General features: G+C 46.8%; 2 protein-coding genes across 2 annotated transcripts in view; both read left to right on the plus strand.

Annotated features, from left to right (window-relative positions):
- Positions 1-1,310, plus strand: part of clasp2 (cytoplasmic linker associated protein 2) — a gene marked incomplete at its 5' end in the record, with an annotated part of 82,752 nt that extends 81,442 nt beyond the window's left edge. Inside the window, one exon of the mRNA XM_080525322.1 lies at positions 6-1,310. Coding sequence (XP_080381448.1) covers positions 6-83 — 78 coding nt within the window. The 3' untranslated portion in view covers positions 84-1,310. The remainder of the gene's footprint in view (positions 1-5) is intronic.
- Positions 1,311-14,578: 13,268 nt separating this feature from the next.
- ubp1 (upstream binding protein 1) overlaps positions 14,579-20,000 on the plus strand; it is a 13,407-nt gene continuing 7,985 nt past the window's right edge. The window contains exons 1-4 of the mRNA XM_080527730.1: positions 14,579-14,713; positions 18,269-18,420; positions 19,011-19,087; positions 19,610-19,715. Coding sequence (XP_080383856.1) covers positions 14,598-14,713; positions 18,269-18,420; positions 19,011-19,087; positions 19,610-19,715 — 451 coding nt within the window. The 5' untranslated portion in view covers positions 14,579-14,597. The remainder of the gene's footprint in view (positions 14,714-18,268; positions 18,421-19,010; positions 19,088-19,609; positions 19,716-20,000) is intronic.

Consider the following 20,000-nt stretch of genomic DNA (forward strand, 5'->3'; position numbering starts at 1 on the left):
CCCAGCTGAAGCTGTTGAATCTGTACATCAAGCGCGCCCAGTCAGGCTCCAGTGGAGGCGAGCCCCCGTCAGATGTCTTATAGGACAGACAGTGCCTCTACAGGCCGACCACGGAACTGCACTCTCCCTCTCTCCCTGGAGGCTACGCTGCCCATTCAGACTTTTGACACACACACACGCTCATGCTTACACACACACACACACACACACACACTAAAACTCTTATCAACACGTGCTTACACTCATACTGATAAACAGCCTCAGACGTACTCATCGCCTACACACACGCGCGCCCACACACTGTGTCGGACACCACCTCCCACCGCCCTCGTGTCATCCTGTTGCAGTGCATCATGGGAGTTGTGGTTTGGAGCAGAGATGAGGACCCACCCTGCTCTCTAGGACACCTGACCCACCCCCCGGAGTCCTCTGTCCCGACACCCCCCATACATACATACATACATGCATATATACACACACACACACACACACCACCCCAGCCAGGAGTGTGTCACTGAACTTTTAACATTGAGGATGATGATGTTGAAGCTTCACCCCCCATCCCCCCTCATCCTTACCTGCTTCTAAACCCTAGCACCCTAACACCCCCTCTGACCTCCACACAGTGATTTGCTTCCTGTTATGATGAAGGGAGGGGGCGGGGCCTTTGGGGAGGATCCAGAAGCGTAGCAGGTGGTAGCCACGCCCCCCCCCAGCCATATCAGTTTAGAGAGGTGGGGTTGGAGGAGGTGGGTTCTACAGGAGTGTGTGTGTGTGGAGGGGGGAAGGGAGGTGGGGGGGGGTTGATAATTAAAGCAAACGATGTCCACCCTTTTCAGAGAGGCCATGGTACGTTCCACCCCCACCCCCCCCGGTCACATATCTTGGATCATCCCACCTCAGGCAGGATTTGGGGGGGGGGGGGGGGGTGCCTATTCAATGAAGTCAGTGTATGACCGGACAAGGCTTAATATTACACCATAGTGGATATGTATCTATATATAATATTAAAAGTGGAATATCCAATAACGGACGTTGGTTAGAAGAGTCCTCCAGGGGGCGCACACACACGCCCCTCGGCCCAGCTGTCTGTTTCTGTCCTCCAGGGGGCGCTCACACACACGCCCCGCGGCCAAGCTGTCTGTTTCTGTCGCCTGTGCCGTAGTCTCTCATGTCGGTCGGTCTCCGGTGAGGAGATTTGTAGAAATGTATTATTTACAGGTCTGAGAAGCTTGTCATGTCATATTCCCCCTCCCCCCCATCTTCTCTTCTCTTTTGTTCTCTTCCTCCTCTCCTCTCCTCCCTCTCTCTCTGTGTCATTCTGTCCTTTCTCTTACAATGAAATGAAAATAAAGAAAACTTGTACAGACCATAATAAACACTGTCCCTGTGTCAATCACTATGGAGAGCTTTATTGGCCTGCTATTGGACAATTGTGTTGCAGCTGTATACAAGTGCAGTATTCTTCAACCAGTGGTCCTGAGTGTGGGCTGGAAGGGGAGGCTGTTGGAGGTAGAAATTGGTGGGACAGTCTTGTAATGAATGAATGAATGAATGGACTTTATTGTCATTGCTACAGTACAGGTACCAAACAACGACATTTAGGAGGGGTGGCTCCCCTGGTGTTAGGAAAGGGAAAAAAAATAAAACTTTTAGAAAAAGAATAAAATCACAAGAAGGTAAGGAGCTGGTTTACATAAATAAAGGCTATGTACACAATCCACTGTACTATACTGCACAGATAGTCAACTAGGGTTGTCATATTGCACAAAAGTATTTTTTCACGTTATTTAAAGTGTCAGTTTGCAGGCTTGAAATGTACATGTTTGTGCCTCAGCACTAGCTGCCATACAATCCGTCCAGACTGTCCTGGGCCCAGAACTTAGGCCTTTGCTGTGTTCAGGGCCTTGACGGCCCTGTGGTAGAAGCAGTTCTTCAGTCTGTTTGTCTTAGCGGCCGGGGTCCTGTACCTCCTTTTCGAGGGCAGCCTGATAAAGTGTACGTGCCCAGGGTGGGTCGGGTCCCTGGAGATCTTGGAGGCCTTCCTGAGACAGCGTGTGTTGTACAGCTCTTCCAGAGAGGGGAGGAGGGCGCCGGTGATCTTCTGTGCTGTTCTCACGACTCTCTGTAGCGCGTTTCTCTCCGCTGTTGTGCAGCTGTAGAACCAGTTGCAGATGCCGTAGGTGAGGATGCTCTCCACTGCGCCGCGGTAGAAGACCACCAGTATCTCCTGCTTGTTGTGTTCTTTCCTGAGGCATCTCAGGGTGTATAGCCGCTGTTGTGCCCTCTTGATGGTGCCTTTTGTGTTGTCCTTCCAGGCCAGGTCATCCCGCATGTGATGTCCCAGGAATCGGAGGGTTGAGACTCTCTCCACTCTCTCTCCGTCGATGAGCAGGGGCTGGATCTCGGACTTTTTCCTCCTGAAGTCTACGATGAATTCCTGGGTCTTTGACTTGTTTAGCAGCAGGTTGTTAACCTTGCACAGCTTGCTCAGTTGCTCTACCTCATCCCTGTACGCCGCCTCGTCCCCCCCCGAGATACATCCCACCACGGTGGTGTCGTCTGCAAACTTTACGATGTAGTTGCTGGGGTGGACGGGGGTGAAGTCGTGGGTGTAGAGGTTGTAGAGGATGGGGCTTAGCACGCAGCCCTGGGGGGACCCAGTGCTGAGGCTGAGGGCTGTGGAGGTGTGGGGGCCCACCCGCACCCTCTGGGGGCGGTCGGTCAGGAAGTCCTTGATCCACGCACATATAGAGTGTGATAGACCCAGGTCTAGTAGTTTGGTCACTAGCCTGTCTGGAAGGATGGTGTTGAAGGCGGAGCTGAAGTCCACGAAGAGCAGTCTCGCGTAGCTGTTTCCCCTCTCCAGGTGGGATAGAGTGGCGTGGAGAGTCGTCGCTATGGCGTCCTCTGTGGACCTGTGGGCTCTGTAGGCGAACTGGTATGGATCCAGGTTGGGCGGGAGGCGTGTGAGTATGTGGGCCCGGACTAGTTTCTCGAAGCACTTCATGATGATTTGTGTGAGTGCCACCGGGCGGTAGTCGTTTAGGCAGCTCACCGTGCTTTTCTTCGGGACTGGGATGATAGTTGAGGTTTTCAGGCAGGGTGGGACGGTGGCCTGGGACAGGGACTGGTTAAAGATGTTGGTGAAAACCCCGGCCAGCTGGTCGGCGCAGTCTCTCAGCACCCGTCCCAGGACGCCATCCGGGCCCGAGGCTTTCCTGGGGTCCACCGCCTTCAGTACGCGTCTCACCTCATGCTCTGTGAGGGTGAGGCTGCTGAGAGCTGGAGAGAGTGGTGTTTGTGTTGCGGTTACCTCCGTTCGCCCCTCGTCGAACCGGGCGTAGAATGCATGGATGGAAGGAGGAATTGTTGTCAACCATTTATTATTCCCTTCCGTGCATTACAATGAGCCTGGCCTCCGATTTCTACCTCCAACAGCCTCCCAGGAATCCTGTGGCTCACCAGGCCAGGACCAGAATTAAACATAACTGGTTAGATAATAATAATAATAACTTTTTATTTGTATAGTGCTTTTCCTGCAAATGTTGCAGCTCAAAGTGCTCCAATCATTATATAATAATTGAATGATTTAGCCATTTAAAGGCAGGTTAGATAGGCTAGACTAGGTTAGATATCTAGACTTAAGCGGGGTACACACATAAGGATTTTCTAAGATTTCAGCGATTTTCGGATGGCTGAAAACAACAGAAAACGCCCGATTATCAGATGGCTCTTAACATTTTCCTATAACAAAATCCTGTGGTGTGAGGTGTGTTAAGAGTAAATTCTCTTCAATTGTGCAATCAACTCTCCCGACAACCTGCTCGGAAAATGGGCGTGGCCGGCAATCGTAAATGTGAAATGTGTTCAATACTTCCGACCAGAAATCATAGGGTTGCCAGATTGTTTGGTGGAATTAGCGGTTTTAGACTGTGGTTAGGGTGGAAAATGTCATTCCCATCTGGCAACCCTGCTCACCAATCAAGAAGCGAGCTGCCTTCTTCTTTTCGTTATTCTGCACTTTATTTGCCCTGTCGCACATGGTTGTCTCGTACAGGTCAGTCAGGGTACTACGTTAGATAATAATAATCATAATAATAACTTTATTTGTATAGCGCTTTTCCTGCAAACGTTGCGGCTCAAAGTGCTTTAATCATTATATAATCTTAATTTAATTACTTTGTCATTTTAAGGCAATATTAAAAGGATGGGTTCACGCGAGATTTCTGGCTTGGGGAACGAGACTCTAGAGAGTCTGGAATCTGTCGTTCCCCAAGCCCATTTTCCGAGCAGGTTGTCGGGAGAGTTGATACACACCTCACACCACAGGATTTTGTTATAGGAAAATGTTAAGATCCATCTGATAATCGGGCGTTTTCTGTCGTTTTCAGACATCTGAAAATCGAGCAGAAAATCCTTATGTGTGTACCCCGCATTAGATAGGCTAGACTAGGTTAGACTAGACTTTGGCTAGACAACAGACACATTTAAATGATCACAAAGACCTGATTACTCTCTTCTCTCTTGCCTGTCCACCAGTAACACCTTGACCAAGCATGGCAGCCTGACTAGACCAGACCAGGGGGCCGTTCCACTAACGTTGACTTGATTAGTATATTGGCTGGATTAAAATAAATCCTGCGATCAGGCAACTCGGGTTTGGAATTCAAGCCTCAGGTGATTCCTGAAACGAGGATCAGGCTTGTGTCATGAGTGTTCACAGAACACCGGCTTAGAAATCCTCGATATGGGCGCGTGCACGCAGACATAAAGAGCCCCGAAGAGTCAAACTGTCGAAATGAAGATTGATCTTTATGAAGACCACAAATAAGATGTAAAATAGTGTAATACTGCCGCAATTAACAAGGCGAGGGAAATGGTTTGGCTAGAAATTGCTGACCGATTAAATGCGTAGGTCATACTAGCCCTAGTTATTGTTATATGTTCATATTTTAATAAATGAATATTTACTACTGTGGTGATATCAGCAGCAGGCTATAAACCGTAATATCGTCACGATGGCCTAGTGATATTGACCGCTGTTGTGCTATTTATTCGTCTTTCTAAGACAGTGGTTCAAATCCCTCTTCAGACACAGTTTTTATTGCATTTCGTTGTCTGAATCTAATCTAAAATCTCATCTAAAATATAGTAATAGTAAGTATATAGGCTATAAAATGATGGTGCAGGCTAATTTACAAGAACTGACACGATTACAATGGTGTTTGAAGCCTTTCTGAGTAAATTATGTTCTTCAACTGGACCCTGGATTTGGCATAGATTATTTTTTCTTATGATTACTGATGGATAGATGATTCACTTAGACAGATATATATATATATGTTGTAAATCGATTTGCATGAAGGCTTCGGTTAAATGTAAAAAAAAAAGAAAAAAAAGAGTAACTTAAATCAAGTCTCGAACCCGCAACCTTCGGAACTCTAGCTGGCTGCCTTAACCACTGCGCCAACCTCACCACCGTAATGACAGCAATGCAAGTTAATTCATGTACCTATTTTATTTTATTTTTTACACTTTTTAATTTATTGATCTATCGATCTATCTATCACACTTTCAAAATATCAAGTTATCTATCACACAATCAAACTATCTATCGATCGATCACACTTTCAAAATATCAAATTATCTATCTATCACACAGTCAAACTATCTATCTATCTATCTCGTAAAAAGTGGGAACTAATATTTCCTAAAAGACACTTGACGGAACTGTCGTTCGGGATATAGTTTCCGCCTGTGAGACAATTTTGACGCACGTTTTACCTAAACCAACCTCTAAGCCTGCTCGCGACCAGAATAACTCGGGAGGATAGGTTGCATAGCAACCAAACAGCGAATTATTTGAGCCACATTGATGGAACCGAACGCAAGATTAAATTATCGCTGATTAGAACATTATCGCCGATTAGAAGATAATCTAGTTTAGTGGAACGGGGCCCAGACCAGTTCCTGACCTTAGTGTTCTTTTTCCATATTTGTGTCATTTGTGGTCGATCCCCCTTAACCTCTCTCTATCTTTTGCGTCACTAGCGTCATGTGACTGCCTCCTCATTACAGATGCTGACAGGAAATCTCTGTGATTGGCTTGTACCTTACCTGAGGGCGTGACTATTATATGTACAGTACATACACATTCATGCTCTGTGTCTCGAGCTTACTTTTCTGAGAACGTTTGACTGTCAGACCACGTCTGTCATGCTTGTAAACTGTGCTCCTCTTCCAAAAGATAATTAAATACCTTTTCTATGCATTTGAAGAAACTAGGCTACCGTCTTCTGTTTTGTATTTAGACTACTTAAATAATCCCCTAACAGGCTGCAGAAGACTCTTCAGCAGTTCACAGTTTTCTATAGTTCTATGTTCTGAGTGATTATGTTGGTCTGGCAGTCCTTCGCCGAGAATTTCCGACCACCGTCGCTCTGGGAAAGCCGCAGCTATTCGCGGTAGGACCCCCCGTCAAGTCAAATTAGCGTATTATTTATGTTTCTTAGGAGAGAAAATCGTTAAGCTAACAGCATTCACGCATAAGCACAACACACTTCTCAGCGACAGACACATACAACCAGAAAAGTACAGCAAAACACATAATTTATATAATTTATAATCTGAATCGTCATAAAGTGCATTGTCTCAGATCACAGATAAAGTGCACAGTGTTGTGCAAAACTGTGGTAGCCGACAGATCGGTTTAAAGCGTTCATTGTCAAACCTAATTGCCGCTGGAATAAAGGATCGACCAAAGTGCGTGTGTGTGTGTGTGTGTGTGTGTGTGTGTGTGTGTGTGTGTGTGTGTGTGTGTGTGTGTGTGTGTTATGATTATTATGATGATCATTAGGCTGTTTTGGTGCTACCCCCATATCTTGCGTTAAACTCCTCTTAAAACCGGACATGGTGGAACATAGGCCTTCATAAATAGGTTTTGCCATTGTTTACCCGCATTGTATCTACTGTTATTGACTGGAGCCATTGTATTTGTATTTGATGAGCTGTTATTGCTGACTGGCTGTAGGCTATACAGCACAAAGGCCGTTCCCTCATAGGCCTACACAAGTTAATAAATGACATTATCTGGTTATTAACTCCTAATAATTAATATCCTGTGAGAAGTCCACTGCATATACGTCTGCTGATTTATTATGTAACTCGAAGCCATAACAGCATTATCAAGAACTTCACTTCAGTGTGAATAAATGACAAATAGGCCTAATCTAATCAGAGATCTGATGTGTGATAAGATGTGAGCGAAAGGTTATGGACTGAGTGAAAGTATTTTCATGGTTGTCTTGCTGTTTGTTCGGTCAGTATTGTTTCCTAAATAGGCCTACATAGGCTACCTACATATACACTCTCCGAACATTTTATTAGGAACACTATAGCCTACTGGGTAGGGCTTCCCTTTGCGCTCAAACAGCCTCAATTCTTCATGGCATTGATTCCCCAAGACATTGGAAACATTCCTTTGAGATTCTGGTCCATGATGACATGATTGCATCACACAGTTCCTGCCGATTTTTCAAGTGCACTTTCAAGCTGTGAATCTCCCGTTCTACCACACCTGTTAGAGCAAATTATCAATAAAAGCAGCCTGTTTCGTTTCAAGATGTATAAGAAAAGATATTTAATATTCTTCTGCAGAAGGAGGAAGTTTACAGGTTCGTCAGACGCATCTGGGGGGTAGTGGTTGGACTTGTGATCAGAAGGTTGTGAGTTCAAATCCCGCCTGAAACCACACCACTACTAGTGTACCCTTGAGTAAGGCACTTAGCCCTCAGTTACTCCAGGGGGAATGTCCCTGTAATTTGTAATTGTAAATCGCTTTGGATTAAAAGCGTCTGCTAAATGTCAAAATTAATTAATTAAATTAATCTGAACGATTCAAAGTTCCTCGTAAAGTCCAGGGGGCCATTCCACTGAAGGTGGATCAGTATAGCGGCGATTGAAATAAATCAGGCGATCAGGCAACTCGGGATTGGAATTCAAGCCTCAGGTGATTCCTCGAACGAGGATCAGGCTTGTGTCATGAGTGTTCACAGAAGACAGGCTTACAAATCTTCGATATGGGCGCGTGCACGCAGACATAAAGAGCCCCGAAGAGTCGATCTGTCGAAATGAAGATACTCCACTCTGCAGGGGTACTACATTTGCGCAGCATTCCGAATTATTGATTTTTATGAAGACGGAAAAATAAGATGTAAAATAGTGCAATACTGCCGCAATTAACAAGGCGAGGGAAATGGTTTGGCAAGAAATTGCTGACCGATTAAAAGCGTAGGTCATACTAGCCCCAGTTATTGTTATATGTTCATATTTTAATAAATGAATATTACTACTGTGGTGATATCAGCAGCAGGCTACAAACCGTCATATCGCCACGATGGCCTAGTAGTGGTATCGACCGCTGCGGTGGTATTTGTTCGTCATTTTTAGACGGTGGTTCGAATCCCTCTTCAGACACACTTTTTACTGCATTTCGTTGTCTGAATCTAACCTAAAATCTCATCTAAAAAAGTATGTAGGCTATAAAATTATGGTGCAGGCTAATTTACAAGAACTGACACGATTACAATGGTGTTTAAGCCTTTGCATGAAGGCTTCGGTTAAATGTAAAAAAAAAAAAAAAAAAAAAAACGTCACTTAAATCAAGTCTCGAACACGCAACCTTTGGAACCCTAGCCGGCTGCCTTAACCACTGCGCCAGCCAGACCGCTGTGATGACAGCAATGCAAGTTAAAACATTTTTTATTTATTTTTTTTACACTCTTTTATTTATTGATCTATCGATCTATCTATCACTCTTTCAAAATATCAAGTTATCTATCACACAATCAAACTATCTATCGATCGATCACACTTTCAAAATATCAAATTATTTATCTATCACACAGTCAACCTATCCATCTATCTATCTTGTGTGAAGTGGGAACTAATATTTCCTAAAAGAGGAACTGTCGTTCGGGATGTAGTTTCCGCCTGTGAGCCTTTTTTGACGCACGGATGACTTTAGCCAGTGTTTTAGCCTGGTCGCGACCAGGCTAATTATATCCGACTCAGAAGGAGCTCAACCAAGCAGCGAATTATTTGAGCCACATTGATGGAACCGAACGCAAGCTAACATTATCGAGGCTTAGAACTTTATCGAGGCTTAGAACTTTATCGAGCTTCGTGGAATAGGCCCCAGATCATTCATCACATCTCTGTATATATACACTCAGGTACACTCAGGTAAGAGGTCCGCCCTCGGGTGGGGTCTAGACCAATCATGAGCAATGGGTGTGGACTTGTACATTGAGGAAGATGATGGGGGATGAAGGTTAAGGGGGAATCGGCCCCCACTTTCTCCTAGTTACACAAAGGTGAAAAAGGAACACAATAGCCACAAACTGGTTAATGGCGCTTTTCCATTACAGGGCCAGGCCGGGCTGGCCTGCTTCTTTGACCCTTTTCCATTTGTCGGCCCAGGTCGCGTCAGGTCGGTTCGGGTCGCTTCTTTAGCTCCCCTTCGATACCAGGGTCTACATTTTTAGATCCGGATCTTTTTGCCAGGCTGCGTGTGACGTGTGACGCTGCACACCGTTGATTGGTCAATGGAAATCGTCATCCCATGTTCATAGATTTCTTCACTAACCGCCATCTTGAAATACCACATTCGCTCTTGGAAAATGTCACTAGAGTTTCTGTAATAGCTTATTAATAAAGATTCGAAAAATTATGCTGACCATCGTATTATCTTAGTTTAATGTCATTTCAATGCATCATAGAACTTTTATTTACAACAAGGATAACACAAAAATCGCTATTATGCACCGTCTTTGCCCGTGAATAACACCGACTGTGGAGGTGGTACAAACACAATACTCCTTTGCTAACTTCACCATCTGTCTACGGTCATTTTGAGCCCTTAACCACCGCGCTGACACCCCGAGAAGTTATGCTTTTAACCGTAAACTCGATGAACCGGGAGTTCACCCACTGCTGCTGCTCGCAGCACCGCTTGCTGCTGTTTCAAAATCCCGTTGACAGCGGGGGCAGAGAATATTTCTACCCCGGAATTCCATTCAAATGCCCGTGTCAGTCAGCCTTTTCCGTAGAAATACATCGCTCCGTTATATATCTAACGTTACATGTTTTAAGGCTGATCTGTGCATGATAGTTGATCTATTTATATCGATCTATTCTTGCCAATTCCTTATTACCAGTGGAAAGGGGGAAGACTAAAACACTTTGAATGGAATAGATAGGACTTTTGATTGATACTCGCGAGTTCATCTCGCTTTTCCCCCGTTGATGTATTAAACAATCTAAGCAATCTAATCAGAGCAGTTGTTATTATGTCATATTATTGATGGATGTGCCATTTTTGATGGACAGCAGTGACAGGATGACTGGATGTCAACTTCAACTTCAATGGAATCCCAAGCTGTGCCGTCCAGCCATTTTCGCCGTTCACTCATGAGTCAAATGCCGGTAGATTCGCGTCTTGTCGGTGTTTCCCTGGTTGCGAGATCTAAACTACTAGAACTGAAATCGGCAGGTAACAGGCACGTAACATCCATATGCTGTATATATACATACATATATTTGACTACCAGCAAGACACCGGAGCACTCTATAAACGCGGAGATTGGAGCCCCGCATCAGTCAGCCTTTTCGTAGAAATACATCGCTTCCCAATCCCTGGTTGCGAGATCTAAACTACAAATCTACTAGAACTGAAAGCGGCAAGTAGGCTAACAGGCACGTAACATCCATATGCTGTATAAATAAATATATTTGACTACCAGCAAGACAGCGCTGCACTCGTATCTATCAGCCTGTCTGTATAATGATGTTGTTGAATGCCGATGCTGAGATACAATGATGCTACAGTTCATAAAGCAGACAAGTGAAGGCAGTGGTTTTAAGGGTTCAAAAAACATGACTTTATTATGTGTAGAACAACATATGTGCAGAACAAAATCCAATAGAAATGATTCAAACATGCAGACAATCAGGCAGTAGCCATCTCCTGAACATAACAATGATGCTACAGTGAGGTAAAGTAGTAGCCATCTCCTTACGATAGCCCACATAAGTTTCTTTCTCTTTTCAGCATTCCTCTTTCGAGTATCCTTCCTTCTGTCTTCGCTCTTCTGTCTTCTCTCTTTTCTCTCCAAAAAACCATGGTTAATAATATACCACATGCCGAGGGACAGGCATAGGATAGCTGCAAGTTCCTCCATGTTGCTGTTGTTGTGGCTGTGTTGTGTCTCGTGAAAATATACGTCACCACCATGGCGCGCTGTTATGACGCGTAACTCCGCCTACTATCTCCTACTCCTCCTACTCGATCCTGGTCTCTCGTGTATAGTGGAAAAGCGCCAGTACCAGGAACTGTTCAAAAGCGGGCCGAAGCGAACTGAGCCGAGCCGTGCCAGGCCGGTCAATGGAAAAGCGCCATACTGGGTACTGGGTCTGGGGAAACACAAAAGTCCAAAACTGCTCTAGATGGCTTGGTCCATCTCGGGAGAAAAGAGAGCAATCAGGTCTTTGTAATCATTTAAATGTGTCTGTTGTCTAGCCAATGTCAAGCTTCAAGTAGAGAAACTGGTTTCATTGTGTGGTTACAACAGGAAATCAGTTTATATAGCTTTGCCCTAGATATCCAAAGTTTGAATCTTAAATGTAAAAAAAAAAAACGTTTTAGTAGAAGGCGATAATAGGGAGAAGGTTTTTCCTTCTATCAGTGGCCCCTGGCCCGAGCTAGAGTACTCTTCCTGCAACGAATAGTGGACTGCTGATTCACATGCTTAGTATTCAAATGTATTGATTGTAAGTCGCTTTGGAATAAGGCGTCTGCTAAATGCCAAAAATGTAAATGTAAATGTTAAATGTAGAGAATGTCTTTTTACATATAATAATTTTCTCTCACACATCCCAAAGGTGTTCTATTGGATTCAGGTCCGGGAAGGACTGGACTGAAGGTCACTGAAGAACACTGAACTCATTGTCATGCTCATGAAAGCAGTTTGAGACGACTTTCACTTTGTGACACGGTGCATTATCATGCTGGAAGTAGCCATAGTAGATATTAACGTTCCCCACACCATTACACCACCTCCAGCAGCTTGGACTGTACAGGAGTTCCTAATAAAGTGTTCGGTGTGTGTATATATACATTCTACCAAAATTACACATCATGCACATTAATTTTTAATTAATTAATTAATTTTGCAGACGCTTTTAATCCAAAGCGATTTACAATTACGAATTACAGGGACATTCCCCCTGGAGTAACTGAGGGCTAAGTGCCTTACTCAAGGGCACACTAGTAGTGGTGTGGTTTCAGGCGGGATTTGAACTCACAACCTTCCGATCACAAGTCCAACTCACTATCCACTAGACCACCACTACCCCCCACTAGACCACCACTACCCCCCACTAGACCACCACTACCCCCCAGCACATATACCCTCAGTGTTGATACGACGCCTGGACATACAGTGTGTAGCCTGCATGTTTCTATTCTAACCCAGCACTCACACCTCTGATTAAATTGATTGAGGTTCATGATTGCACCGACTGTAGGCCTATAGCAGATTAGTTATTAGGGCCAGTGGCGTAGCGGACAGGCCCGCAAGCGACGCACCGCGGGGGGGGGGGGGGGGGGGCCAGCCACTAGGGGGCCCCCTAACATTGGATACAAACTTTTTTAGTTTTTTTATATATAAAACAAAGAAAATAAGTGGCCCTTCATTGTGTCAACCTTAATTTTAATTTACAGGCCTATATTTAAAAATATATACATAGTTAGCCGTATCCAATAGCAACATTTGACGTCCACGAAAATGAGCAAGCGAAAATACCTCAGCGGTGCGCAAAAACGGGAACTTTCCTATAAAAAGGAAAAAAATTCAGCGAAACTTCGAAAGATTTCATCTTTTATTTTACCCAATGCAGCTTCTGAGACTAAAGGCCCTTGCACACCAATGCGTTTTTTACGTCCGTTAAAAGAAATAAAGATCTATTGTACTTTTCTACTGATAATACATTCTACTGATGTGGTCTACCATTTGGTTTTAGTTATATTGCTCTCAGTTGTTTGTACCTTTTGCTAAATCAAGCATTTAGAATGTAGAGTGCATATTGCGAAAGTTCGCAACGTAAAAAAACGCAACGGTCTCCGCAACGGACCGGTGTGCAAGGTCTCTGTGCGTAACGTTTTTTTCGGATGACGGATTTAAAAATACGCATGCGAAAACGCACGCATTTGTATGCAAAGACCTTAAAAACGCACTTTTTTTTCACCTCCGTTGCGAAAGGGCCCCCGCCGCCACCTTGCGGGGGGGCCTCGGGATTTTGCGGTACGCCACTGATTAGGGCTAGTGCTGGGCGTGAACAAAACATACTCTTATGCCACATGGACCCTCTAAGAGTAATTTTTACTTTGGTCTGACACGTTTAGAAACTGCTTCTCCATCCATCGCTCTGCACTAGACTAAGCAGCGTGCCTGTTTCGATGGCATGTTCATCCGAGTATGTGTGCAGTAGCTCTTAGTCAGTCATGTAAAGATGACACCATGTAATTCAAGATATTATTTCAAACTGTAGTGTCCGCTAAATGTGTAACCAATATTTCCCATATGTAATGTTGCCACTCGGGTTATCATGGTAATACTGTAAATCGTTGTAAGTAAACCAATGGTTGTAACGCGGAAAGGGATGACGAAAGCTCTACGCCAGGCCATTGGCTGAGGAGCGGGATGCTTGGCACCGGAGCGGCTCTCTGATTGGCCCAGCGCCTCCTTGGCGTCTCCCCTGCGGCTGGTCGGGAGGGTTGGAGAGGGAGGAGGGTTGGGAGAGGGGGACAGTCCGCGGGAGCCATGTTGATGCTGCTCGATGTTGTGTCAACCGCTGCTGCACTTTGGATCTTTACAGAGTCGCGTCCAGCGGGTCGGGAACCGTAGCACCGGTCACACGACTCCAACATGAAAAAGGGAGAGCGGTTTCGGACGGCTGAGGACACGCTGGCGGGAAGCTTCGCATAGAAGAACTCGAGAGAAGAGAACCCCCCCTCCCCTCCCCGAGAACCAACAGCAAGAAAAGTCTGCTAACGCTAGTATCGGCTAGCTAGACGGACATTGCGTGTGATCGCGGCGTGTTGGACTGTCAACATCCTCCTCCTCCTCCGCTCTTTTACATAATCATGTCTGGTCGCGCTCAGAGACGAGGGGCCGTGCTGCTAGCTAGCTAGCTAGCCACAGTTAGCTTGTTGTTTTGAGGACCGCGGTAGGGGGGTCAGCTTGGCTAAGCTAACTCAGCTAACCTTGCCTTTCTTGAGCAAAAATGAACGGGCTTGAGGAGGAGTGTGTCTATCGATTCTTCGCCTGTCAAACTTCTCTCGCCCCCCGCCTAGGAGCAGCAGTAGGCAGCCGACCACCAGTAGCAAGCTGAGCTAACTTTCCTCTCGTCGCCTCCTCCAGTCCAGCTCCAGCAGCAGCATATTGACTGTTCTCCTCCCGTCCCTGTCCCCCCTCCCCGAAGCAAAGCTGGCGGCCCTCCGAGTGGAAGTGGAGGACAAGGAGCTCGGAGGAGCCATGGCCTGGGTTATGAAGATGGACGACGCGACCATCGAGTCGGGGCTGGTGCACGACTTCGACGCCAGCCTCTCGGGCATAGGACAGGAGCTGGGGGCCGGCGCCTACAGTATGAGGTTAGACATAGTGACTGTAGATGTAGAGATGTCTAGAACTGCCTGGGGCTTGGTGGTTAGTGGTTACATATGCATATGAAGTGCGATGTGTCGGGTCGTGACTGACCACCCCCGAGGCCAGCTGTCAGTTTCGGAGGTAGATGGAGGGGACAGATTGTTCTGTTGTCTCGGTGCATCAGCCCAGCCTGGTAGAATTGCAATCATTTCAGTTTCCGGGGGAGGGGGGGGTGGGGCAGAGATGAATACCCCACCAGATACACGGGGGATGGGAAGATCTGTGTGTGTGTGTGTGTGTGTGTGTGTGTGTGTGTGTGTGTGTGTGTGTGTGTGTGTGTGTGTGTGGTGAATTCAAAGGCATTCAAGTGTTCCAGTTCACACCCCTGTCAGCACTCTCTTCTGCTCATGCTGGGACACACTGCTGGGTTAACCTGTGTGTGTGTGTGTGTGTGTGTGTGTGTGTGTGTGTGTGTGTGTACGCGCGTGCGTGCCCGTGTTGTCTATGGTGTCTGTTGTCTACTGTGTGTTGTTGCAGTATAGTGGTGTGAGTGTGTTAGAGAGAGGGATACCATGTCTGTGGTGTTTGTTGTGAAGTGTGTGTTGTGGCAGTATAGTGGAGTGCATGTGTAAGTTTGTGTGTGTGTTTTTAGATGGAGGGTTACCATGTCTGTGGTGTTTGTTGTGAAGTGTGTGTTGTGGCAGTATAATGGAGTGTGTGTGTGTGCGCATGTGTTTGTGTTCCCAACAGATGTGTTAGTTTGTGGGAAGGGAGGAGAAGCAATCTGTGGAATATGGGAGAGAAGTTCCCAGGACATTCAGCTGTCTTATCAAGATCCTCCCTCTCACCCATCTGCTTCTCATGTATTTGTGTGTTTGAGGGAGGGAGAGAGAGACAGAGAGAGAATGTCATAGATTAGTCACAGTGGCCCTGTGTGTGTGTGTGTGTGTGTGTGTGTGTGTGTGTGTGTGTGTGTGTGTGTAGTAGTAGTATCTGCTGGTCCCATGTTTAGCGTTAGCAGCTGGTAGTACTGTAGGAACGCTATGTCTCAGAGAGCGTGTCTGAGATGCTGCTCCTCACGTTTCAGGAAGCAGATGCAGTTTCCTGGGCAGCAGTGCCGAGTGGGGCTGCCGCTCTGCGACTGTCATGCAATGGGCATTGGGGGGGGGGGGGTCACAGGGAGCATACATTCTGCAGCAGGTGTGTGTCTGTCGGTATGAGTATGAGAGAGAGATATTGATTGAAGACACTAAGGAAAACACCCTCCATTTCTTGAGGTGGAGTTGCTGATCTAATCTTGTATTTGGACCACCTTTTAACCTCTTAGAAGATCAGATTAGATTAAACTTTATTGTCATTGCACAGAGTACAAGTACTGAGATAACGAAATGTAGTTTGGCACAAGACATGATATTGTCGACAGTGCATGGTATTACAGTCACTGAGGATTTACAGTGAGTATAAATACATAATAAGTGAATATACATGAGATGAATATCGACATGATATGTACAGTTGAAAAGGAGCGATAGGTGCATATAATATATGTAACATACCTCAATACCTACTGCCCTTGTTCAAGAAAATACAATAAGGTGTATAACTAGAGATCGATATAATAAATATGTGTATGTAGCAGTAGGGCAAAAGCTAAATTGAAGTCCTGAGTGTCCAGCCAGTGGAGGGCTGGGGGGGTGGAGAGTACACTGATACTGGGAGTCAATGTTCCTCTTGTTGGGCGGTGGCTGAGAGAGAGAGGGGGGGGGCGTGGTGGTTCTGGGCTACCGCTGGGATTCTGAGTTCAGCAGAGTGACAGCTGCAGGGATGAAGCTGTTCCTGAAGGGAGAGTCCTGCACCGAGGAGGTCAAACAGTCCGTGGCCGGGGCGAGAGGTGTCCCTACTGATACCTCGTGCCCTCCGCAGACACCGCCTACGCCGGAGGCCCTCGGACGGCAGGGAGCTGGGCCTTCTGGTCAGAGACAGAGCAGTTACCAGATGATCGTGGAGTGAAGATATTATTAAAGCATATGCGATGCGACGGGTGATCGACAGGCGCGTACTCTTTAATAATATCTTCACTCCACGATCATCTAGTCTGGTCTGGCGTCTGCGGCGTCTGTTGTTCTTCCTGCACACCGGTAAACATATCCAGGATCCAGCAGCGGCGTCAGGCTCGAGCAAACAAACCCGGCAATTTTTTTACTCTGGCAAGCGGGCAAGCGTTAATGTCGAACCCTGCACACTGTGATGCAGTTTGTCAGGATGCTCTCGGTGGCGCACCGGTAGATAGTTGACCAGCAGTTGACAGACTTCAGTCTTCTCAGGAAGTAGAATGGACGCTGTGCTGTGCCTTTTCGACTAGGGGCGGAGGAGTTGAGGGTTCCAAGAGAGGTCCTCCTCGGAGGTGTGGACACCCAGGAACTTGAAGCTGGAGAATCACCTGTTATAACCAATGATTTTATCGCGTTAGGCTAGTTAAGGCTAATTAAGCCCAGTAGGTCAAGGAAAGAAAGCCAGAGAGATATTCTAGAAGTGACTCTGGGGTGTATTTCTGAATTTGGCTCGGCATTAGAACAGCACCTGAACTTTACACCTGACCATCAACCCCCCTCCTCCCTTCCTAAGTGGAGTCTTCCAATTAACATGAGATGTGACTGAGGGCATGGTCCACATTCCTTGGCATCGAGGGGAGAACCTTTCTACACACATATACACACACACACACACATACACACACCCGATGACACTCCTGCAGTATTCGTCAGGGTGAGCCGAGGACAGGGAGACTGTCTGTCTGTCTGGAGTTGTTGTTGAAGTGTTTGTGTGTGTGTGTGTGTTTGGCTGGGTGGGTGTTTGTGTGTGTGTGAGAGAGATGGGGGGGAGAAAGAGAGAGGGAGAGAAAGAGGAAGTGTATAAAAAAAACACTCATCCTGTTCTTAGTGTGTGTGTGTGTGTGTGTGTGTGTGTGTGTGAGCGTCTATGTATACGCGTGGGTTGGGTTGGGTTATCTCACAGCGGCTGCTGTTTCTCTCATCCTTAACTGGCCTCAATTGCTCCGTCATTAACCACAGAGTTCACCCTGCTGAGGTCATGTCTGTCTGTCTGTCTGCTTGTCTCTCTTTCTGTCTGTCTGTCTGCTTGTCTGTCTGCCTGTGTGTGTGTGTGTGTGTGTGTGTGTGTGTGTGTGTGTGTGTCTCTGTCTGTCTGTGTGTCTGTCTGTGTGTGTGTGTGTCTGCCTGTCTGTCTGTGTGTGTGTCTGCCTGTTTGTCTGCTTGTCTGTCTGTGTGTGTGTGTGTATATGTGTCTGTCTGTCTCCCTGTCTGTCTCTCTGTTTGTCTCTCTGTTTGTCTGTCTCTCTGTTTGTCTGTCTCTCTGTTTGTCTGTCTGTCTCTCTGTTTGTCTGTGTGTCTGTCTGTCTGTCTGTGACTCCTCTCTGTCCTGTTGACTCTCTCACATAAACATGTCATATGAAACTACTCACGGTATTTAAACAGGGACACTGTTCCAGGAGAGACCACTCAATACTCACTCCCCCCCCTCCCCTTCTCCCCCCCCCCCAGCGATGTCCTGGCCCTGCCCATCTTCAAGCAGGAGGACTCCAGCCTGCCCCCCGACATCGAGACCAAAAACCCCCCATTCCAGTACGTCCTGTGTACCGCCACCTCCCCCGCCGTCAAGCTGCATGACGAGACGCTCACCTACCTGAACCAGGGTGAGACACACACACACACATAAGCACACACACACACACACACACACACACACACACATAAGCACACACACACACACACATAAGCGCACACGGAGGGTACACAAATATTATCGAATTGCTCATTCATTCTCTGTCTTTTCCTTTCTCTATCCCTCCATCCTCCGTCCCTCTCTCTCTCTAACCCCCATCTCTCTCTATCTCTCCCCATATCTCTCTCTCTCCCCCATATCTCTCTCTCTAACCCCCATATCTCCCTCTCTCCCCCATCTCTCTCTATCTCTCCCCATATCTCTCTCTCTATCTCTCCCCATATCTCTCTCTCTCCCCATATCTCTCTCTCCCCCATATCTCTCTCTCTAACCCCCATATCTCCCTCTCTCCCCCATATCTCTCTCTCTATCTCTCCCCATATCTCTCTCTCTCCCCATATCTCTCTCTCCCCCATATCTCTCTCTCTAACCCCCATATCTCCCTCTCTCCCCCATATCTCTCTCTCTCTCTCTCCCCCATATCTCTCTCTCTCTCTCTCCCCCATATCTCCCTCCCTCTCTCCCCCCCATCTCTCTCTCTCCCCCATCTCTCCCCCCCAGGTCAGTCTTATGAGGTGCGTATGTTGGACAACAGGAAGTTGGGGGAGCTCCCGGAGATCAACAACAAGAGTGTGAAGGTGAGTTCAGCCTGGGACGCGGTCCTGTTGTGGTCCTGTTGTGGTCATGTTGTATTGTGGTGGTGATGGTGAGTTGTGGTGGTGGTGTGGTTGTGTTGTGTTGTGGTAGTGGTGTTGTGGTGGTGGTTGTGTTGTGGTCTTGTTGTGGTGTTGTTGTGTTGTGTTGTGGTGGTGATGGTGAGTTGTGGTGGTGGTAGTGGTGTGGTTGTGTTGTGTTGTGGTGGTGTTGTGTTGTGGTCATGTTGTGTGGTGGTGGTTTTGTGTTGTGGTCAGGTTGTGTTGTGTTGTGGTCATGTTGTGTGGTGGTGGTGTTGTGTTGTGGTCATGTTGTGTGGTGGTGGTGTTGTCTTGTGGTCATGTTGTGTGGTGGTGGTGTGTTGTGGTCGTGTGGTTGTGGTCATGCTGTGGTCGTGTTGTTGTTGTGGTTGTGTTGTGGTCATGTTGTGGTCGTTCCAGAGCATCGTCAGGGTGGTGTTGTGGTCATGTTGTGCTTGTGTCATGGTCATGTTGTGGTCGTTCCAGAGCATCGTCAGGGTGGTGTTCCATGACCGGCGGCTGCAGTACACAGAACACCAGCAGCTGGAGGGGTGGAAGTGGAACCGCCCCGGGGACCGCCTGCTAGACATAGGTACGCCTGGACGTGTGTGTGTGTGTGTGTGTGTGTGTGTGTGTGTGTGTGTCTGTTTCTGTGTCTGTCTGTGAGTCTGTGTCTGTCTGTGTGTGTCTGTCTGTGTCTGTCTGTGTGTGTCTGTGTGTCTGTGTCTGTGTCAGTCTGTGTCTGTGTGTGTGTGTGTTCTGTGTCTGTGTTTGTGGGTAATATGGGACACCTAAGCCCCAGTGTGTTTCATTTCCTGTTTCAGTCATGACCTTCGTGCTGAACCTATAGTAACAGCCCTGCTGACTAGAACAGGAA

This window comes from Nansenia antarctica (genome assembly GCF_963989245.1).
Source record: "Nansenia antarctica genome assembly, chromosome: 3".
Classification (NCBI taxonomy): domain Eukaryota; kingdom Metazoa; phylum Chordata; class Actinopteri; order Argentiniformes; family Microstomatidae; genus Nansenia; species Nansenia antarctica.